This window comes from Ostrea edulis, chromosome 3, assembly GCF_947568905.1.
Source record: "Ostrea edulis chromosome 3, xbOstEdul1.1, whole genome shotgun sequence".
NCBI classification, from domain to species: Eukaryota; Metazoa; Mollusca; class Bivalvia; order Ostreida; family Ostreidae; genus Ostrea; species Ostrea edulis.
The window spans coordinates 16770449-16791772 of NC_079166.1; the positions used below are offsets into that span (position 1 = coordinate 16770449).

At 33.3% G+C, this 21324-nt stretch overlaps 1 protein-coding gene across 1 annotated transcript; it reads left to right on the forward strand.

Moving 5' to 3' along the window:
* The first annotated feature begins 8053 nt into the window (after positions 1-8053).
* On the forward strand, positions 8054-20988 carry LOC125676963 (angiopoietin-1-like). The gene is made up of 5 exons (XM_048914854.2): positions 8054-8814; positions 10764-10900; positions 18734-18830; positions 19935-20096; positions 20724-20988. The coding sequence occupies exons 1-5, from the start codon at positions 8091-8093 to the stop codon at positions 20960-20962; spliced, it is 1359 nt and encodes a 452-aa protein (XP_048770811.2). The 5' UTR covers positions 8054-8090; the 3' UTR covers positions 20963-20988.
* The last annotated feature ends 336 nt before the right edge of the window (positions 20989-21324 follow it).

The following is a 21324-nucleotide window of genomic DNA, read 5'->3' on the forward strand; positions in this document are numbered from 1 at the left end:
CAGATTTGGAAAATAATTATAGTCAAATCACCCCTACTGCAAGCCAATTATCAGACTGTATCAGTGAGTATATTTATTTATTTCAATGAAAAGATTTTAAATTCAGAACATGGTACATCTGACCTTGTCATAATTCATAAATTATGTAAGTTTAGAACTATTACATATAAGAGCTTTTAAGTTAAAATTAGAATTCCACATTTGACATGTATATTTCTTGAGACAAATCCTGACCAAAGTCATCCAATGTTATGATGTCCCAATCCTTTTGTTTTAACTCACTTGGCAGACATACATGTAGAATATAAAAACTTTAACTTTGACAATAACATAAGAATGGTTAGAGATGGGGGTTGGATATTTCAGAAATGTGTGTTCCTTATGTCATATGATAGAAACATTTTTACCTTACGACCTTGACCCTTCATATTGCAGTTTTATGTGATGTCACCATGCCACACACAACACACACATGCATTTTTAATTCATGACTGTTATCAAAGATTTTAACCCACTCGACAAGTTTTAAACTTTCTTCAGACAATTCTTGTTTAGATAATTTCAAATACTAGCTCGTGTATATATATATATATATATATATATATATATATATATATATATATATATATATCAGAGGTGATGTTTTGAAATCAGAATGTGGTTTAATTTTTGAATCAATGAATATATAGTTTTTTGTTTTTTTTTTAGCTCACCTGAGCTGAAGACTCAAGAGAGCTTTTCTCATAAAAATTTGTCTGGATTCTGTTGTCATCATAGTGGTAATAATTTTTCCCATTTTCATCTTCTCCAGAACCAATGGCCCAATTGAATGAGATTCATTTTCGTTTAAATGAAAGGTCATGCCCCCTTTGAAGGGAGATAATCAAGAAAAGGCAAAAATAGGATGGGGTCATTTAATATAATGAAAATATGCAAGCAATCCCAGGTTGTGTAGATTGGAGTTAGTTCAATTCATGACCTGGGTGTAGGATGAGGCTATAATAGGGGGTCAAAGTTTTATAAGGGATACTATAAGGAAACATCTTTAACAATCCTCTTCTCAAGAAGGGTATGTCAATGATTAGTCATATTCATATGCAAGGATCTTGAGGTAGTGTAAATTTTATTTTGTTCAATTCAGAGGCTAAAGAATTAGGGTATGGAGGAGATCAAAGTATGATGTGGGAATATACAGGAAATTAAAACAAATTCTTTTCAAGGTTAACAGGACCACACTAAATCCTTTCAAACTGCAAATGTTCCTAATTTGTGTTGATTCATTTTTCCTTTCTATGCGCCCATGACTAAAGTCGGGGGGGGGGGGGGTCTGGAACTTGCTCATGTTAGTAATAAGGCTCTCATATTTCATATCTTTATTCCTTATAATAAGACATTTCTTTTGATATCAATTTTTTTTTTACTTTTGTGTTTGTCCTACTTTTAACAAAATATAACCTACAGTAGGCAATTCTCCTGAACTATATATAAGATAGTCTAGCCTTTTATGTTTAGTATTTAGATATCTTAAGGCAAGAACTTTCATTTGATACCATGCTGTTTGATATTGTGACCTTGGTTTTGAAGTTTAACCCAGATTTTATTATATTGATATTTTACATAAAGATATACAAAATGTGTATATTCTTTATTATCAGACTTTTAATTTAGTACCTGACCTTAGTCTTTAAAATAGCAAGATTTTCAAAAACTTTAAATTGGTATATAGTTTCTCAGCCACTTTGGATTGGGCTTTGAAATAGATTTCACATATTATAGATTACTAATGAAAAGAGCTTTACTTTTGAACTTCTGACTTTGACCATGTTGACCTACTTTTGAAAAACATTCATTATTACCAGATCTGTTATATCTTGAGGGATAAGGTATTGGGTTAGTTTGTTTCACATGAAATGCCTAATGACCAGAATTTATTTCATATCATGACCTTTGACCTTGTGACTATATCAAACATATGATCTTGACTTTCTTAATGCATTGCTTACAGTGCTATTTAAATATGTTCATCATTTTATTTCCATTAATTTACACAACTGTTGTTATTTAGATCTCAGCTGAGTCCAAGATAGGAAGAGGCTTTGGAGAGAACACAGAATTACTACAGACAAAAGACTTGTGAAGTTATAAGGGGAATTGCAGAACTCATAGCTCCACTTCAATCTAGATATGTTGACAGTTATTTCACAGAAACACTTTGCAGCTGACAAAGATAATCAAATGATGACCACTACTTTAACTCTATGGTTGCAGCATATTTCAATTTTTGAAGTGACAAATTTTATTCCTGTTTGTGAATCAATATTCAAAAGAAACACTGCTATGGCATTAGACATAACTTAGAAGAGAGTGGTGGGGTGGCAAAATAAGATTCCATACTGTGAAATGTATCAATTGTTAATATACATATATCAATATAAATTCAGTGCCAATTTTCATAATTTCTAGGGGAAAAGTTTGTTTGTAACAAATGTCAGAAATATGCACTAGCTCTTTCTTTGCAAACCATGCTACTAAGTACCAGGCATTAAGATATGATTTGTTTATTGTCATTTGTTAAACATAGACAGATCCAGTGATTTGAAAGGGGGGGGGGGTCCAGAAAAATGATCTCAAATCTGCATTAGGTCATATCCGATGAATTGATAAAGTAAATATGTTTATTATTGATTGCTAGTTACATGTAACCTTTTATGCATCAGTTGAAGATACTTTATGAACATTTTCCGTCACTGGGTAAAATTCAACAAACATTTTGTGTATCTGGAAGTGGTCAATATATATTTCAACATCAAAGTAAACATGCATTAAAGCAAGTCTGCCAATCTGATGTAGGCAGAAAATGGAATATGGCATGTTATTTCATGAATGCAAAGGGAAATGCTTTACAAGAGAGTCAAAAAATGTCTGGTTAATGCTAAATAACTATCTAGATGTCCCAGAGAAAAGGAGAGGGTGTGTTCTACCCCCCCCCCCCCCACCCCAACCCCATCGGGATCTGCCAATGTCAAGTTTGGAATGTGAGTGAATGAATTAAGATTCTTCATGATAGGCAATTGATTAAAATTTGATTTACTGATAATTTTAACTTCATATATGTGTGTTAATTAATTGACTATTATCTCAAATCCTGTGTCGGAAATGACCTCTAAAAATCAACATTGTAAAATTTTATATAATGAATTACATAGGCATTTTTTTTGCCTTTATTATATAGAATGTATACAAAGACATGAAATTTATTTCTTAATGTTCATATGTTCTAGTAATTTTTCATGAATTTTAATCATTTAATCATTGATTGGTTATATCTACTTCATATTTATTTCTATTTATGTAGTTCAACAATCTTCATTTAAGTAGTTGACCTTTTTGCACTTATTGAAAATTTTGAGATTTCAGTTCAACTTTTCACCATCAAACCTTGCTTTTCCCACTGAATTTATTTTTGTAACTTGAAATACACCTCTTCAAGTTTCTGGTTATACATAATTTATTTCTTTTGAGACATTGTATTGGGTTTTATGAGATCTTATAATTTGATCATTATTTTGTAAATTATATTGGTGTGAAATATGTGCAATTTTAACAATTAATAAATTCATTCATTGGATGAATATACACACAAAAACCCTCTTAGTTATTGCATATAGTGTATATCTAACATATAAAATATTGCTTTTCTCTATTTCTTTGTTATATGACATTTTAGAGCTGTTCAAACATAGCACTTTTTTCCAATATTTCGTGACCTTTTTGCACCGAATATTATCTCAAAGTTGTTTTTCCATGTCGAACCCATACTAAACATGATAGAAACTTTTTATTTGGCAAATTTCATATTGGGGTCAGTAGGAACCTGTGCACAAAGTTTCATGAAAATCTGAGAGATAGCATGTGCCGACCTCTGCCTGATATCATAATGGACACCCTCTTAAATTCATAATTACATCACATGGTTTTGAATGAAAGTTGTGTGCGAAATTGATTAAATACCCTCTAGGGACTCACACTTGCTTTTCGAGTATGAAAGTGTCCCTTGCTTATAATTAAGTAATATTTACTCATGTTTGTAACAGAAACACATCCATTTTCCTATCGACCTATCGTTATGTTTTTACCTAACGGTGTCTTTGCTAGTCCAAATGGCAGATTAAGAGGGAGACCAGTATTTCCCTAACATTTTTCGCCAGAGATTATGAGTAAAACTCCCGATTTTTGGCACCCAAAATGGCTGAATACTTTGGCTAATATTTGATTTGGACATGCCCTACTCCCATCCCACCATCGGAAAACCTTGATTTGCCATTGAGTCCTTCGTACGTTTCTACTAGCTCTTGTTTTTCCAACGGTCATACTGATCTAAACATAAATTTCAGTTCATGTATGAGTTTTATCTCATTCTATTTTTACCTCTTTTCTCACAGAATTTGTCAAAATTCTAGGTCTCTCAACTATGTTTTATCTCACTGGACGACGTGCTGCATTGTTTAACGTCTATGCGCATACGTCTGAAGATCGAACGGAGAAGACTAAATGTTTTTGTTGTATAAACCATCAAAAAAGTATTGTTTATTGATTGATTGATGTTTTCCGCCACACTCAACAATTTTCCAATTATATGGTGGCGTCAGTTTTTATTCGTGGAAGAGAGAAGCCACATTCAATGTACCTGGGTTGTCTCAACCCACCTTCCACAAATAACCTGGAAAATTTTCTCACTTACCGGCGCGAGCGGGATTCGAACCCACACCGAGCAGAGGTGAGAAGCCGTGTGATTTTGAGCGCAATGCTCTAACGACTACGCCACGGAGGCCCCTCAAAAAGTACTAATTTTGCGTCAAAACTATAATATTTAATTTTAGATAAGTGATATGTTTGCACATATTCATACATTCAACTATGTAACAGAATTGGAGAAAGCTCTGGGAAAATTGCCATGTCATGGTCTTTGCGCAGAATGAGCTGTAGTGTCTCTTTAATATTCATTTTCAACAAAATATCTAATTACGAAGCAGATGTAGAGGACTATATCATGTTTGTTATTATCTCGAGATAACAGGGAGGAATCAGATTTACATATGAATGGAAAAGCTTATTTTTAATAGACAAAGCGTTGTCGATAAATTTAAATGTCGAATTGAAGGTCACAGTTTCTTCTCAAATATGCTTAAAAGTATGGGTACACTTTACTGGATATGGTGAAATCAAATATGACAGGTATGGTATAAAATGCATGCGCCATTATCTGGTTCGAATTCACAATATGCACAACAAATTAGTCCAGGAATATTTTCCCAAAAAGAATGTTTGAGTGCCAATTTTTGGACCGCAGAAAAATCTCAGTGATGGTATAAAACCAGCATCTTTTCCCTGCTGGCCGACCTGTTTTACACCAATTGTTAGTCGTTCTTTGTCAACACACTGATTGCTTATTACTCCGTTCAACTGCTCGGGATATTGCTGTTCGTTAACTCCACCTTTTCATGTTTTTGTTATATGTTGTGTTTTGTTATTCTCTACATGTTCAAAAAGAAATCAATAATACTACTGCGGCTGTAAATAAGTAAATTAGACAAAATTTATAATTTCTTCAATAAAGTTAGGACATGGTGGATAATATCTGCACTGCAATACTGAGATTGCTTCTGTTTCTCACCATCAACTTTCAATATCTAAGTAGCAACATTCCCTTGCTAACTGCATATGATGTTTTCTCTCTCAACTAAAACATGCGAGATCATATTTACGCATGCTAATTTCCTAATGAAGACAAACTACTGACAACTAAGTTACAGGAGTTTTATCAGTCTTTTTTTAAGTAAGCATTCTACTATCTATATGGTCGTTATAATTATTCGGTCTAATGCTGTCTCTGATTTTGACTACAGGCTTCTGAACGTTATACACTGCTGACGACGGGTTTGACCAGTCGTAAGGGGATTCGTACAACCTCTTCGTATCTGATCTCAGCCTTGGTTTATCCAGGGATCTTAATTGTGTATTTAGAAAATCATGAGAATGACCGCCTTTCACAATCTTCACTTTTTTCAATTTTGAGCACGATGTGCACGTGATGCATTTAGGACGATTCCGCCGGCGTATCTGATAATTAAGACTAAACAGAAAATGAATTAACAAAATCTTTTAATCTCCATAATTCGTAAATCGAGAATTCAACACGCATAATGTGTAACTATTACAAAAAACAATAAACTAAATTTTGATATGCATAAAACGAAATATAAAAAATATCTCAAATATGACATCGACTGTTAAAGTCAATAATGATGATTGCACGCATGCTGTTAAAATTACTCAAAGGCAACTATCAATCATTTGACATATGTCTCAAACCTAGCAGGAATGAATGTATTTAATGATTATCTGCCGTTTGCAATGAACAAAATTACGTACAGAGGTGTATCATTTTGTTATAATTTACATCATTTTGCAATCGTATATAATTTTGTTATTTGATGTATTATTTTATCTTATATGTGATGATCATTATATGTATTGTTTATGCTTTTTCATGCGTTTTATTGTTATCTTTTTAGATACTGTTTTATCTTATATCTTCTTAAACAGTTTGTTATCTTAGGCATCATGCTGTTATGTACCCTAATAGTGTGTCTGTTGTTGACACGTCGTTATGCTGTCTTACACCTTGTTTGAGAATGTTTCACTTACAACAGCTTAAGGTTAACACAAAATGTGAAACACATGTATGCATGACACTTCATTTCGTGGGAACAAATATGAATATCTTGGGAACGAAATGAATTTGTTGGGATCGAATTGTATTTCGTGGAAATGAATTTATTTTTAAAATGCTTTTACCATTCTGTCTTAAGTTAGCCGTCGTAGTTGAATTAAACTATTTCACTTTGTTCTATGCTACATTTATGACGGCGTGAATTATATTTACCGCATGTAAGTCTCGTCAACTATAAATTGCGAAAAATGGCAGATTAAACGCTGTCTGTCTGATTGAAAACTCGAGTGTCCTTGGGGTATTTGTCTTTGATTTTGAAACGCTCTATATCTGTACACATAAAAAGGAATAAACTATTTCAATTTTTTCACAAGTCGCCTATTCCCAGAAACAAAAACAAAAACAACTTTACACATTGTTAAGGTTTTCAAGATAACGAGATAAAGATAACAAACAGTGCTCAACTTTATAACTGCTAAATTAGGAACACAAAATTAAGAGTTTGGACAACAGGGTCTACTGATCATCTAAACATTCTGAGTTTCATGCATCAAAAGTGATTTGTGAAAAAGTACAGTTTAAAATCGTGACAGTTATAAATGAAAATATCCAATAAGATAAATAATATATGTTCCAGTTCAAATTTTCATATATCAAAACAAATACGAGGAATACAAATTCAACGGCTACTTGGAGAGATTGCGAAATGCTATCTCCTGCCACGTCCAATTAACATCATACATAAAATGGCGATACCAATAATGTGAAATCTACTGTAACTGTGAACTCGGTGTGATTGCGAAATAATTTATCTTGCTGCGTCCAATTAACATCAAAAAAGAAATATCGAGGAAAGGGTACCTGTTGTGCCTTTGATTTTGATTCTGATTATTTCACATCAACTTACCCAATCTTCATACAGATATAGAACATAAGTGTTTCAATTACTGGATTTAAATTACTGTCTTTATATATAGAGTATATACATAAGATTTTCCCCATGATTACAGATGATTATATCGGATTTACAACGTGCTGTTAATCAGTCATATGGCTCCCGTTTAGCTCATAAATTTGACTGCATTTCATGAATATGTTAACAATGGTTTGTGTTTGATTGGTTAGTTGAATACACAGTACTCTAATTCTTCATTGCAGACAAGGTGTTTGTTTCAGTTCAGCAACCATTTGTTCATAGTGTTTTGAAATGAAAACTGAAGATAAAATTATGAAGTTTGTAATGGTGAGCTGTTTTCTTTATCTACACGGAATATTTAGTGCCCAGGCGCTCTTGGAAACCACTTTCGGAGACAGGGATAATTCATCCTTGTTAATCCAACCAAGCGTTCTTCATGACATGCTGATACGTGAAAGTCAGTTCAGATTAACAATGCTACAAAACATCAAAGATTTAGTGATGGATGCAGAAGACAACAAAAAAACCAACCAAGCACTAATGAGAAATATCAGTGATGTCACTGCAATAATGCAGACTATCACCGAAAAAGATCGCTTAATAGAGAAAGAAAATGACCAACTAAGACTTGATTTGAACATCCTTAAAGATGCGATTAATCACGAGGACAAAAATCCACGGAAAAGCATCCATAACCTTGATTTGACTACGATACCTATTCTGTTAACAGAATGGGAAGCAGACTATTTGGAATTCAACTACAAATTAAAGACTATGATTGAGGCAGACCGTAAAATACAGGAGACAAGGAATAAGCTTAATGATGAAATAGTGACGGTAAGATCAAAAAGGAATATGACAACGGAGACGCTCGAACGCCTAATGGAGATGGGGCTGTCACTTGCTAGAAAACAGACGTCAACCATCCAAAACGCAAACCACGAACTTTCATCCGATAATATTGAAATTAAAAAACAGTTGGCGATGTTGAATGACACCCTGCAAAATGCTGTCAATAAAGGAGACGTAGATGTTTTTAGAATTCATTATAACGAGCGTTTTCAGATGTTTGATGCAACTTTGATGAACCTTTCACTATCAATAAATGAAACAGTGGAAAAGGGTCTTGCAGAGAGAAGAAATGGCCACGACGAACAAACAAAAGGTAAATATGAAATGATGTTAATATCAATACAAATATTTTCAAGATTACATTGTTGTTTCTAGAAACGATCATATAATTCCAAGATTCTTATCTCATAATGTTAAATTGAATTACATACTAAAATAAGGAAATAACTTAAGTGTTGGTCTGCCGAGATTCCCATGGACACGATTTGTGTTCCTTTATTAGCTATTGGTTGTTTTCTGATCAAGCAGAATTTATTTTCTGCTTTGAGGGTCTGTGTTTGCCCTCTTCTAAATGTTGTGTTCTTTATGGAATTTATTATATCATTCCGCGTTCGCTATCTTTTTTTCTTTTGATCATAAAGTGTCATCATGATGAAATATCAAATTATTACTTCGATTCTCACCATTTCTGTATTTTGTTGCTTAATCATAGTCCGTCATGGATAAGCCAAGTAAAACTTGGTAAAATATTGACTGTATTATTTAGAAGGCACAATCTATACATCACAGAGTTTTTAAATGCGTCTCTGTTGATAATGAACAAATGAAGGTAAGCAACGGTGATATATCTCATAAATCCTATAAACATACAGAATTAAGAATACAGCAAACACGCCTCCTGAAAACACAATATTAGTGCTACACAAATATTTGGAGTTAACAATGGAATAACTGAAGCACTCCTGTTTGTCATCATGCTGTGTTGTTAGTTTGATGTTAATATCTATGACAAAAAAACAAAAACAAACAAACGTGAAGATAACGAATAGTGATCAATCTCATAAATCTCATAAGCAATATAAAATAATAGTTGGGCAAACACGGACCTCTGGACACACCAGAGGTGTGGTCATCTGTCTAGGAGGAGCAAGCATCCTCTTTCGACCGGTCACACCCGGGATGAGTCCTATATCTTGATCAAGTAAACGGAATTATCCGTAGTCAAAATCAGCGTGAAAACCAAGGTTTAACTGTCGGTATGAAACACGTCGAAAAATATTTGACCCAATCATAGGTTATATTGGTAAATTAATTGTTATAACGACCACAACATTTGAAAAGTGCTGACTTGAAACAAGACTGTTGATACCCCTGCACCATCAACATGTTTGTCAGTAGACTTCCTCAATATAAAAACTGATCATACGCAGAACAAGCTCTTGTATATTGAATCAGATGAGAAAAATTAAACACCACATCCAAGTGATATGAATATTGTTGTGCTCCTTTAATAGCATTTTATATCCTTATCGACACAGTGCAACGTCTGTTCCTAACATTTTATTTCCTTATCGACACTGCAACGTCTGTTCCTAAAGTAATGTATCTTGACAAAGTGGGATATCTGATGTTAAGCGATTTACGTCAGAAAGCAATGAGATTCGATGTTCTCTGTAAAAAAAAAATTGAATCATGATTGCCAATCACAATGAGAGTAACTACGAAGTATGGGAATCGTGAGGTTGAGTATGATGTATTTATAGTCTTTATCAAATTCATTGAAAGTTTTGCCAATATCGTCAATTATCAGTTATTGAAGTATTCTTCATGTATAGTTTAATAATGTCCGATAACTCTAGAGAGTTTAAGACTTATGACGAGAATAATGATCGGTTTCAATTTGTTGATGTATTGCAGTGAAATCATTATTGCCTTGAATAAACTTTTATATTTTTGAATACCAGATCAAAGTCAAATTTGAAGAACCGCAAACCATTTTATAGCTAGGCATATATATTGCATTACATCTTAGGATCCGTGCATGTTTTCACATTTCCAATTCCTTTTCGAAAGTACTCGTACAGTCTTAAAGAGGTAGAAAAAGTACAAAATGATTTTTCTACAAGAACTGTATTTAGCACATTATTGCTGAAGTTTCGTTGCATCTTGTAATTTCTCAGAAAACTTTAATAGACAGGCACTTAATTATATCACTGATGAATTTGACGAAAATATTAATTATTAATGAATATTATATGGCAGGTTTCAAAGGAAGCTGCATGGATATTTTAAAAGGCGATCCCCAAACAAAGGGAAAAAATGGTGTGTATCAAATCCGTGTGAACTCTGAAGTGAAATCTGTGTACTGTGACATGAGTGTCAAAGGAGGGGGTTGGACGGTGAGTGTTATTAATTACTACAATAGCTTATATATTCTAGGACATTGTAAAACTTTTTTTTAAATTATCGACGATTCTCATTTAATTCTTGATAACTATGTGTTCGGAATCACTAAATAGGGATGGTTAATGAGAAGAATACTTGATAGCTGAATATAACGAACAGTGATTAATGAAAGGTGAAGATGGCGAAAAGTGATCAATCTCCTAACTCCCATAAGCAATACAAATTAGAGAGTTTGGCAAACACAGATCCTTGCATATACCAGAGGGGGGCTCGGGTGCCTAGGGAGAGTGGTCATCCTCTGTGGATCTGTCATATACCAGAGTCGGGATCAGGTGCCTATGGAGAGTGGCCATCCTCTGTGGATCTGTCATATACCAGAGTCGGGATCAGGTGCCTAGGGAGAGTGGTCATCCTCTGTGGATCTGTCATATACCAGAGGCGGAATCAGGTGCCTAGGGAGAGTGGTCATCCTCTGTGGATCTGTCATACACAGAACGTTGTTCACGTACACAGCTTATCACTTAAAGCTGACATGAATTAATAAATATAGTATAATTCTATATGTCCGCCATATTTCTCTGCTAATCCGCCATATTAGTTGGATATTCTATTGTTATATGTATCAGGGTTCGCATGGTATATAAGGGGACGAGTTTTGCTACGCTTCACTTCACATCAGTGTTTTCGATTTACCTGTGCAGGTAGCTTCGACAGATAACACGTAACTCTCCGATACTTTATAGGACATCAAGAAGAAATGAAATCACGTTTTGAAACACCACGCAGTGCTCAAAATTATAATAAACATAACGTACAGTAGTAAATCATTCTAAACGCTTTGGATGAATAGATATAGAATGCCTTTTCTTTACGTGAATGTGCGTACATTTGCAATAAATATGTCAAAACTATACATAAAACGCGGGGAAATATTTCATATATTATCTACTGATGAAATGGAATAAACAAAGGGTATAAAATATGTACCATTCACACGTACTTCAAGCAAAATGCAAATACATAAATGCTACTGTATGTATAAAGAAGACATTGTCATGTATGTTTGTCATGAAAAAGCATCGAATGCGGACGAATATTTACCTGGGTCTACTCGTAATATCTGTAAAGGACTGCAGATGTACGTGTACACTTGTCGAAAATATTTAAAGTAGTAGTAAAACTCCCTTTATTAGCATAACCCATGAAACAAAACGACACACTCAATTTGTATTCCAACAGTAAACAACATTGCCCATTGCACAGACTGCGACACACTTAGCGTGTGCCGATCAGCTATCTTCAATTAGGGGAAGTATCAGAGTATAATATTTACCCTGTATTGTGCATGAATCCTTATACCGTATGATTTACTGAGTATTGCAGATTTATAAATCAGGAAATCATTATAATTTGCATATACGTCACACTGTACACGTGTATGGGATGAGAGAGAGAGAGAGAGAGAGAGAGAGAGAGAGAGAGAGAGAGAGAGAGAGAGAGAGAGATTCAAACGATGATCTTGTAATAATCGCGCTCCTATTAAGACAAACGATATTGTTAATTCAATATAAGAGTACAGTAACTCAATATTGCTCTCATTAATTGATAATATAGATTTATTTGATTCATTTAAAGCACACAATAATTAAAAAATTAACATATCTTTAAATAATGTTATTTTCAATTACTTCATTTTATGCTAATTTTATGCTAATTTGGCGCTCAATTGATCTTATATATCTATGCCATTTTGCGTTGTTACATTCTGCGTTGAACTTGACGCAAATTGTACTAATGCAAAATGTAATTGAGTTTATGATATTATGCGTCGTTATCAAGCAAATAGAATCAAGGGGAGGGGACAAGACTGTTTGTTCCCCACCATTGATAACAATATCCATAAAAGACATATTGGGTGACACCCCCCGCCCCATCTTGACTCCAGCTTGAAAGTTCTGATATAATAGTAAGACACACGCCACCACCAATTAAGAAAATGAAGATCTTATGAGGCACTCATAGTAAAGGACGCTAACCACCCTATCCCACCCCCAACGATGGAAGAAAATGAAGTGTAGGGGGAAATTATTGAGGCAGTCAAAGTAAAATACTCTTTTAACCCTTCACTCCCACATTAGGGCTTTGAAAATAGGATAAAACATCTTGGTTCGTTAGGGTTTTTTGTTTTATTTTATTGATGTTTTCGTTCATCTTTTTTAATTATCATTTTGGATGGCAAGAAATTTTGAAGAATCCAATTTTCCATTTTTTCCCCTATTGTACCCCCCCCCCCCCCCCCCCAATGAAAAATGACGATACATGTCTGGTTATTACATGTACATTTTGCTTTTGAACACATGCATGCATACTAATTGTATGGTGTAGAATTGCACCCTTTACCAAGTTTTCCTTCATTTACACAGTGTAAGGAATGGTAAACCAAAATCACAAAACAAAATGCATAAAGGCCAAGATAGTTTTAAGCGTAGGGACTTCATTCACGAATACATAAATACATGTATTCAGAAAAATCGCATGCATGCATTGCAGGACTATAGCATATGTGTGTTTTACCGTTTCTGTAACATGCCATAATGATTACTTTCAGGCTTGAGTGCAATTTATTCATAAATATTTTCATTTCGTAGATCTCGCGCAATGGATATATTCTGAAAATAGACATACCGCTGTACGTCGAAATTTCAAATTTAAATGTATCCAATAAGATGTCAGTATTCATAAATCAATAAAATTCGTGTTGAGGTTTTGTTTGATATGATACAGTGTCAATTAGTAGGATATGCAAAAGGCAAGAATATAAACATTTTATAGTATCGATGGTCACGAAAAAACATTATAATTTACATCCGGATTCATATGCAGATTTAGATATCAATAAAAACAAAGCTGCATAGTTTGGGGGAGGGGGTTCTAATGTGTCTGATGAAATTAAAAGAAGGAACCCCACATTTGCATTCAAACTAGATGTACTTCAAAATGAATTAATTTCTGCTCTGACTGAAAGCATAATTCTAAATTCGGGAACGAATCTTGCATACAAAATAATTAATAGGGAAAACATAAATTCGAGCTCCTTTGGAATTTAATGAAATGCAGATATGCATTTCATGCACCTTTCTTTCAACACGAATTGATATGTTGTTTCAGGCACGTATACAGGGGGTTGGGGTGGGCAGGGATGCTGGGCTGGTCTGCTCTCCCAACTTTTTTGACAATTTACTTTTTCCGTTATTCTAACATACAAAGTCAGTATTTTTTACATGCACAGTTTAAACTAATTTTCTTTAATTTGTAATGAATTCAATTATAAGCATCAACTCTTGCATCACTGTCGCTAGTAATTATGTTTTATTCTTTTATATATTTATTTCTCAATCTATTTCAGTCATACTTTGATTGTGTTTTTTTTTTTTTTGTCATACACATATGCAAAATTCTTATTTAGGATCTGTCTTTGGGAAAAGGCCTGGGATATACAAATTGCTCATGCATTTTAACGATACTCAGATTGAATGTAGAAAAATAGCAAAACAGACGGGACCAATTCATTTTCAATTTGAATTAAGTGAAAAGAGCAATTGTTGAATAAAAGTTGAATAATCAATACTGTAACCGTGGCTATTTACACTCGAGATTAAGTACGCATTTCTCAACATCCAACATTACGCGTGGGGGTTATACGCGTTAACTAAATATAGCATATATCAAATTAAATATCTATAAGTATACGCGTGGGGGAAATTTAAGCACTTTTTAAATGACCGTGTAATTAGTGTAAATTTCCCCCACGCATAAATAACCACTTATACCAGTTTGATACAATTTTTACATATATTTCTTTTATATCCAAAGCGTAGAAATATTCATTTGTTTTATCCCAACGTGTTCATAAGACATTCAGCTAATACGTAACAATGGAATTTACCGTGTCGTACGTGAGCAATCACTTTAAAATGGACAATTATCTTTATTTCTTAACAGTTTTTAATATCTAGAATGTTACCATTATTTTGAAATTATTTCATGTTTAAACTAGTACCTGGGAGAACCAAATAATGCCGAAAAAATAAAACCGTGCAGGCCATGCCTACCGTTTAGCGCGGACCGTTCATAAAGCGTGCAAGCCACGCCTACGAAATGGTCAGCAGTTTGTGCTCAGCGTTCCATGCAAACCGCTCAGTGTTCCATGCAAACCGCTCAGTGTTCCATGCAAACCACTCAACGTTCAGTGCAACACGTTCACCATTCCGTGCAAGAATTGTTTCGTACTGTTCTGTGCAAATGGTGTAGTAATACGCTTAAAGATCTGTTATCTTAACGCGAGTAATTGCGCAACTAGGTTAAGGGCTTCCATAGTAAAATGTACAATAATCATGGGGTGAAATTACACCTCAAATTCACAGGTATCATTACACTTGTTACGGTTAAACACCGAAACGATAATACCCATATGTTGACTGTGACTGAGCTACCGTAAATTCTGGTAATTTCCCGTGACGTCAGTTGAATATCACGTAACACTTTATTTTTGTTATTGATAACAGGCAGTGTAATTATCACAGGACAATTAATCATAGCAGTGTAATTATCACTATATGATTATTAATAACATGTAGCATAATTATCACAGAACAATTCATCATAACAGTGTAATTATCACAGGACAATTAATCATAACAGTGTAATTATCACAGGACAATTAATCATAACAGTGTAATTATCACAGGACAATTAATCATAACAGTGTAATTATCAAAGCACAATTAATCATAACAGTGTAATTATCACAGGACAATTAATCATAACAGTGCAATTATCACAGGACAATTAATCATAACAGTGTAATTATCACAGGACAATTAATCATAACAGTGTAATTATCACAGAACAATTAATCACAACAGTGAAATTATCACAGGGCAATTAATCATAACAGTGTAATTATCACAGGACAATTAATCATAACAGTGTAGTTATCACAGGACAATTAATCATAACAGTGTAATTATCACAGGACAATTAATCATAACAGTGTAATTATCACAGGAATATTAACCATAACAGTGTAATTATCACAGGACATTAATCATAACAGTGTAATTATCACAGGACAATTAATCATAACAGTGTAATTATCACAGGAATATTAATCATAACAGTGTAATTATCACAGGACAATTAATCATAACAGTGTAATTATCACAGGACATTAATCATAACAGTGTAATTATCACAGGACAATTAATCATAACAGTGTAATTATCACAGGAATATTAATCATAACAGTGTAATTATCACAGGACAATTATTCATAACAGTGTAATTATCACAGGACAATTAATCATAACAGTGTAATTATCACAGGAATATTAATCATAGCAGTGTAATTATCACAGGACAATTAATCATAACAGTGTAATTATCACAGGAATATTAATCATAACAGTGTAGTTATCACAGGTCATTAATCATAACAGTGTAATTATCAAAGCACAATTAATCATAACAGTGTAATTATCACAGGAATATTAATCATAGCAGTGTAATTATCACAGGACAATTAATCAAAACAGTGTAATAATCACAGGACAATTAATCATAACAGTGTAATTATCACAGGACAATTAATCATAGCAGTGTAATTATCACAGGACATTAATCATAACAGTGTAATTATCAAAGCACAATTAATCATAACAGTGTAATTATCACAGGACAATTAATCATAACAATGTAATTATCACAGGACAATTAATCATAACAGTGTAATTATCACAGGGCAATTAATCATAGCAGTGTAATTATCACAGGACAATTAATCATAACAGTGCAATTATCACAGGACAATTAATCATAACAATATAATTATCTCAATATAATTATTGATAACAGGTAGTGTAATTATCACAGGATAATTAATTATAAGAGTGTAATTATCACAGGACAATTAATCATAACAGTGTAATTATCACAGGACAATTAATCATAACAGTGTAATTATCAAGGCACAATTAATCATAACAGTGTAATTATCACAGGACAATTAATCATAACAATGTAATTATCACAGGACAATTAATCATAACAGTGCAATTATCACAGGACAATTAATCATAACAGTGTAGTTATCACAGGATAATTAATCATAATAGTGTAATTATCACAGGACAATTAATCAAAATCGTGTAATTATCACAGGACAATTAATCATAACAGTGTATTTATCACAGGACAATTAATCATAGCAGTGTAATTATCACAGGACAATTAATCATAACCGTGTAATTATCACAGGACAATTAATCATAGCAGTGTAATTATCACAGGACAATTAATCATAACAGTGTAATTATCAGAGGACAATTAATCATAACAGTGTAATTATCACAGGACAATTAATCATAACAGTGTAATTATCACAGGACAATTAATCATAACAATGTATTTATCTCAATATAATTATTGATAACAGGTAGTGTAATCACACAGCACAATTAATCATAACAGTGTAATTATCACAGGACAATTAATCATAACAGTGTAATTATCGCAGGACAATTAATCATAACATTGTAATTATCACAGGACAATTAATCATAACAATGTATTTATCTCAATATAATTATTGATAACAGGTAGTGTAATCGCACAGGACAATTAATCATAACTGTGTAATTATCACAAGACAATTAATCATAACAATGAAATTATCACTAGACAATTAATCATAACAGTGTAATTATCACAGGACAATTAATCGTAACAATGTAATTATCACAGGACAATTAAGCATAACAGTGAAGTTATTACAGGTAAATTAATCATAACAGTGTAATTATCACAGGGCAATTAATCATAACAGTATTATTATCACAGGACAATTAATCATAGCAGTGTAATTATCACAGGACAATTAATCATAACAGTGTAGTTATCACAGGACAATTAATCATAGCAGTGTAATTATCACAGGACAATTAATCATAACAGTGTAATTATCACAGGACAATTAATCATGACAGTATAATTGTCACATGACAATAATCATAACAGTGTCATTATCACAGGATAATTAATCAAAACAGTGTAGTTATCACAGGGCAATTAATCATAACAGTGTAATTATCACAGGAATATTAATCATAACAGTGTAATTATCACAGGACAATTAATCATAACAGTATAATTATCACAGGACAATTAATCATAACAGTGTAATTATCACAGGACAATTAATCATAACAGTGTAGTTATCACAGGACAATTAATCATAACAGTGTAATTATCACAGGACAATTAATCATAACAGTTTAATTATCACAGGACAATTAATCATAACAGTGTAATTATCACAGGACAATTAAAATCATAACAGTGTAATTGTCACAGAACAATTTATCATAACAGTGTAATTATCACAGGACAATTAATCATAACAGTGTAATTATAGTGCATATTTGGGTTAAACAAAACTAATCCCAAATAATTAGTCAAAGTCGGAATAAGGAATCACGAATCTGAATTTGAATGTGTTAACTACAAGTGTTGATTTCCTATGGTGCTGGATGAGGTTGTGTATGACCCTAACAAATGACATTTATGGAATAGAAATAACGCACCCTATAATGATTGAATGAAATAAATGATTGTAAGCTATAAGTCATCTATCTGTCCCCTAAAAGAATATGAAACTCGTAAGAACATAATGGTTATAGCAACCGTGGTTTGGATGCCTCTAAATAATCCAAAAGGGAAGAAGGGATATCTAACATTGAATATAATATCAAAGTGAAATTTTCTTGTAGGCCATTCAGCGGAGACAGGATGGATCTACAAATTTTAACCGGACGTGGAAGGAATACAAGCAGGGATTTGGTGATCCTTCGACTAACTATTGGATTGGTAAGGTTATACTACTCTTCTGAGTCACTGGTAAATCCTATAACATTTTCACTCTTTTACTACTTTCTGTTGTTGTTTTCAAAGACCAAAATTTTGATAACAGTCTCCTAGGCACGTGATCCTATCTCTAGTCTGTCCCTAAACTTGGCTATCCTTTTATTATTTAATTATTTGAATGATTAAGTGTGATTTTAGTGACGTATAACGGTCTCTAACATTGTGGGTAGATTTGATGGCATCCGTAAGCTGTGTTGTTGTTTTACAGTAAAACATTGATTGCTTGATTGATTGATTGAATATTGTTTTACGTCCCTTTCGATAATATTTCACTCATATGGAGACGTCACTACTGCCTGTGAAGGGCTGCAAAATGCAGGCCTATGCTCGGCGCTTATGGCCATTGAACAGGGAGGGATCTTTATCGTGCCGCACCTGCTGCGACACGGGACCTCGGTTTTTGTGTTCTCATCCGAAAAACAAAACATATTTACAATAACACTGAACTAAAATACATAACTGCTAAACACGCTTTAAATGAAAAGATGACGGTGACAAACAATGACCAATCTTCTAACTGCTATATGGAATACAAAAGTTAATAATAATCAGTTTCATTCATATTAATATACGTATGACTAGTTCTGGCTTATTTTTACGTAGCCGATATATTAATGCGCAATGATAAAACCTTTTATTTATGGGTAGTGCCTAGTGGTTCTTGTTTGTTCTACTTTGAATTTGGTATGTTTTATAGGATTTATGAGATTGATCACTGTCTGTTATCTTGACACCTTCATGAGGGGGTGAATATCAGAACTTTGAAGAACTTTGAATTGTTATTCTGTGTAATAGCTGGTGTAACTTTGATAACTTTGTTTTCATTTTGCACCTAGTCCAAGCTAGATAAGCCATATACTTACGAAATTGAAACACTCTTTAAAAGATTGATTAATTACTTCTTTAAAAAGATATTTTGAAATTTACCACTTAAGTGTCCATCTGAAAGGTGCGAATAAGATTATACGATCTAGTTAGGAAAATTTATGATCAAGTTTTCTTGGTCTATTTTAAAGCCTAAAATGTGTACTACCTTTTGTCAATCAGGAAATGACGCTATCCATGCTTTGGCAGAGGAGAAACAGACACTCCGGGTTCACCTTCGAGGATTCGATGGTAGAAGTGCTTATGCAGATTATTCGTCATTCTTTTACGGGAATGAGGCAGAGAAATATCATTTACTTGTGTCGGGCTACTCGGGAATAGCGGGTAAGTCTGTATATCACGTCGTGCCCAAAAGACAGATCTGTATGTAGTAATTACAGAATATGGAGAGAAAAATCAAATATCGTAGCGGACGATATCCATTTCTTATGGTTTCATTGTGATTTTGCTTTCGTATATTTGTTAAACAGGCGATGCTTATTACTCTGCACATGATCAAATTGGTGTTTCTAGAAGTACCCCTTTCCTCTAGACCCGTTCTCAATTTTCTAGTCGCTATAGTCTCTATATGGTACATGAAATTAACCACTGTTAGAAATCTTCATGTTGTCTTTCATTATGTTGAAAAGAAATTATATAAATGTTTTACTCTGTAGAAGTTTTATCGCGAATATTGAGCCTAAACGAAGTCATAATGATTCCATAGTACACAAGTAGAACAGATTGAGTCGCCCATGACTAACTAAATATATACACCGCAAAAAAGTGTGTGTGTGTGTGTGTGTGTGTGTGTGTGTGTGTGTGTGTGTGTGGATCATGTGTACTTAGTCATTGTTGGATATCATATATTTATAACTATAAGAATTAAAAATCAGAACTGACAGAGTGAGTACAATTTGATATACAATATTCAATTTTCGCAATTACATTTGATTCATTCTTGTGTTGCAGGGGACTACTTGACTGAATTCAATGCAGCGAAATTTTCTACACGCGACCAAAACAATGTCGGTTATGACTGTGTCAAAAAATTTCGGGAAGGTTGGTGGTTCAGGGGTTGTTATGACTCGACTGTAAATGGGGAATACGCGGATTCTGCCCTGGATGATTCTCGATACATGGGCTGGTTTCCATGGAAACTACATGTTGCGTTGAAAGGGTCATTAATGATGATCCGACCTAAAAGTTAGAATGAACATTTTGCGTTTTAAGAATCAGCATATGAATAAAAATGATAATTATGAATAGATAAAACAGTGTCGATGTGTCTAAATATTCAGTTGAAAACCATAGCTACATATTTTTCTCATCATGTAGAGTCTTTTGAATATAGTTTACTCACAAGAGTATAAAACAGGTAAGGCAAAACAGAAACACAATTCGTGACCATGGGAATTCTAACAGACTGTTGGAGAACTGATCACCAAAGACCACGAAGATATTGTCAATCATGAACTCCAGCATTCTTTTAATAGCAACTTCAAAATATTTGTGGTTAGAATCAGAGTGGTGTTTAGTATAGTAATTTTTGAATAACGGATCACTGGTATAG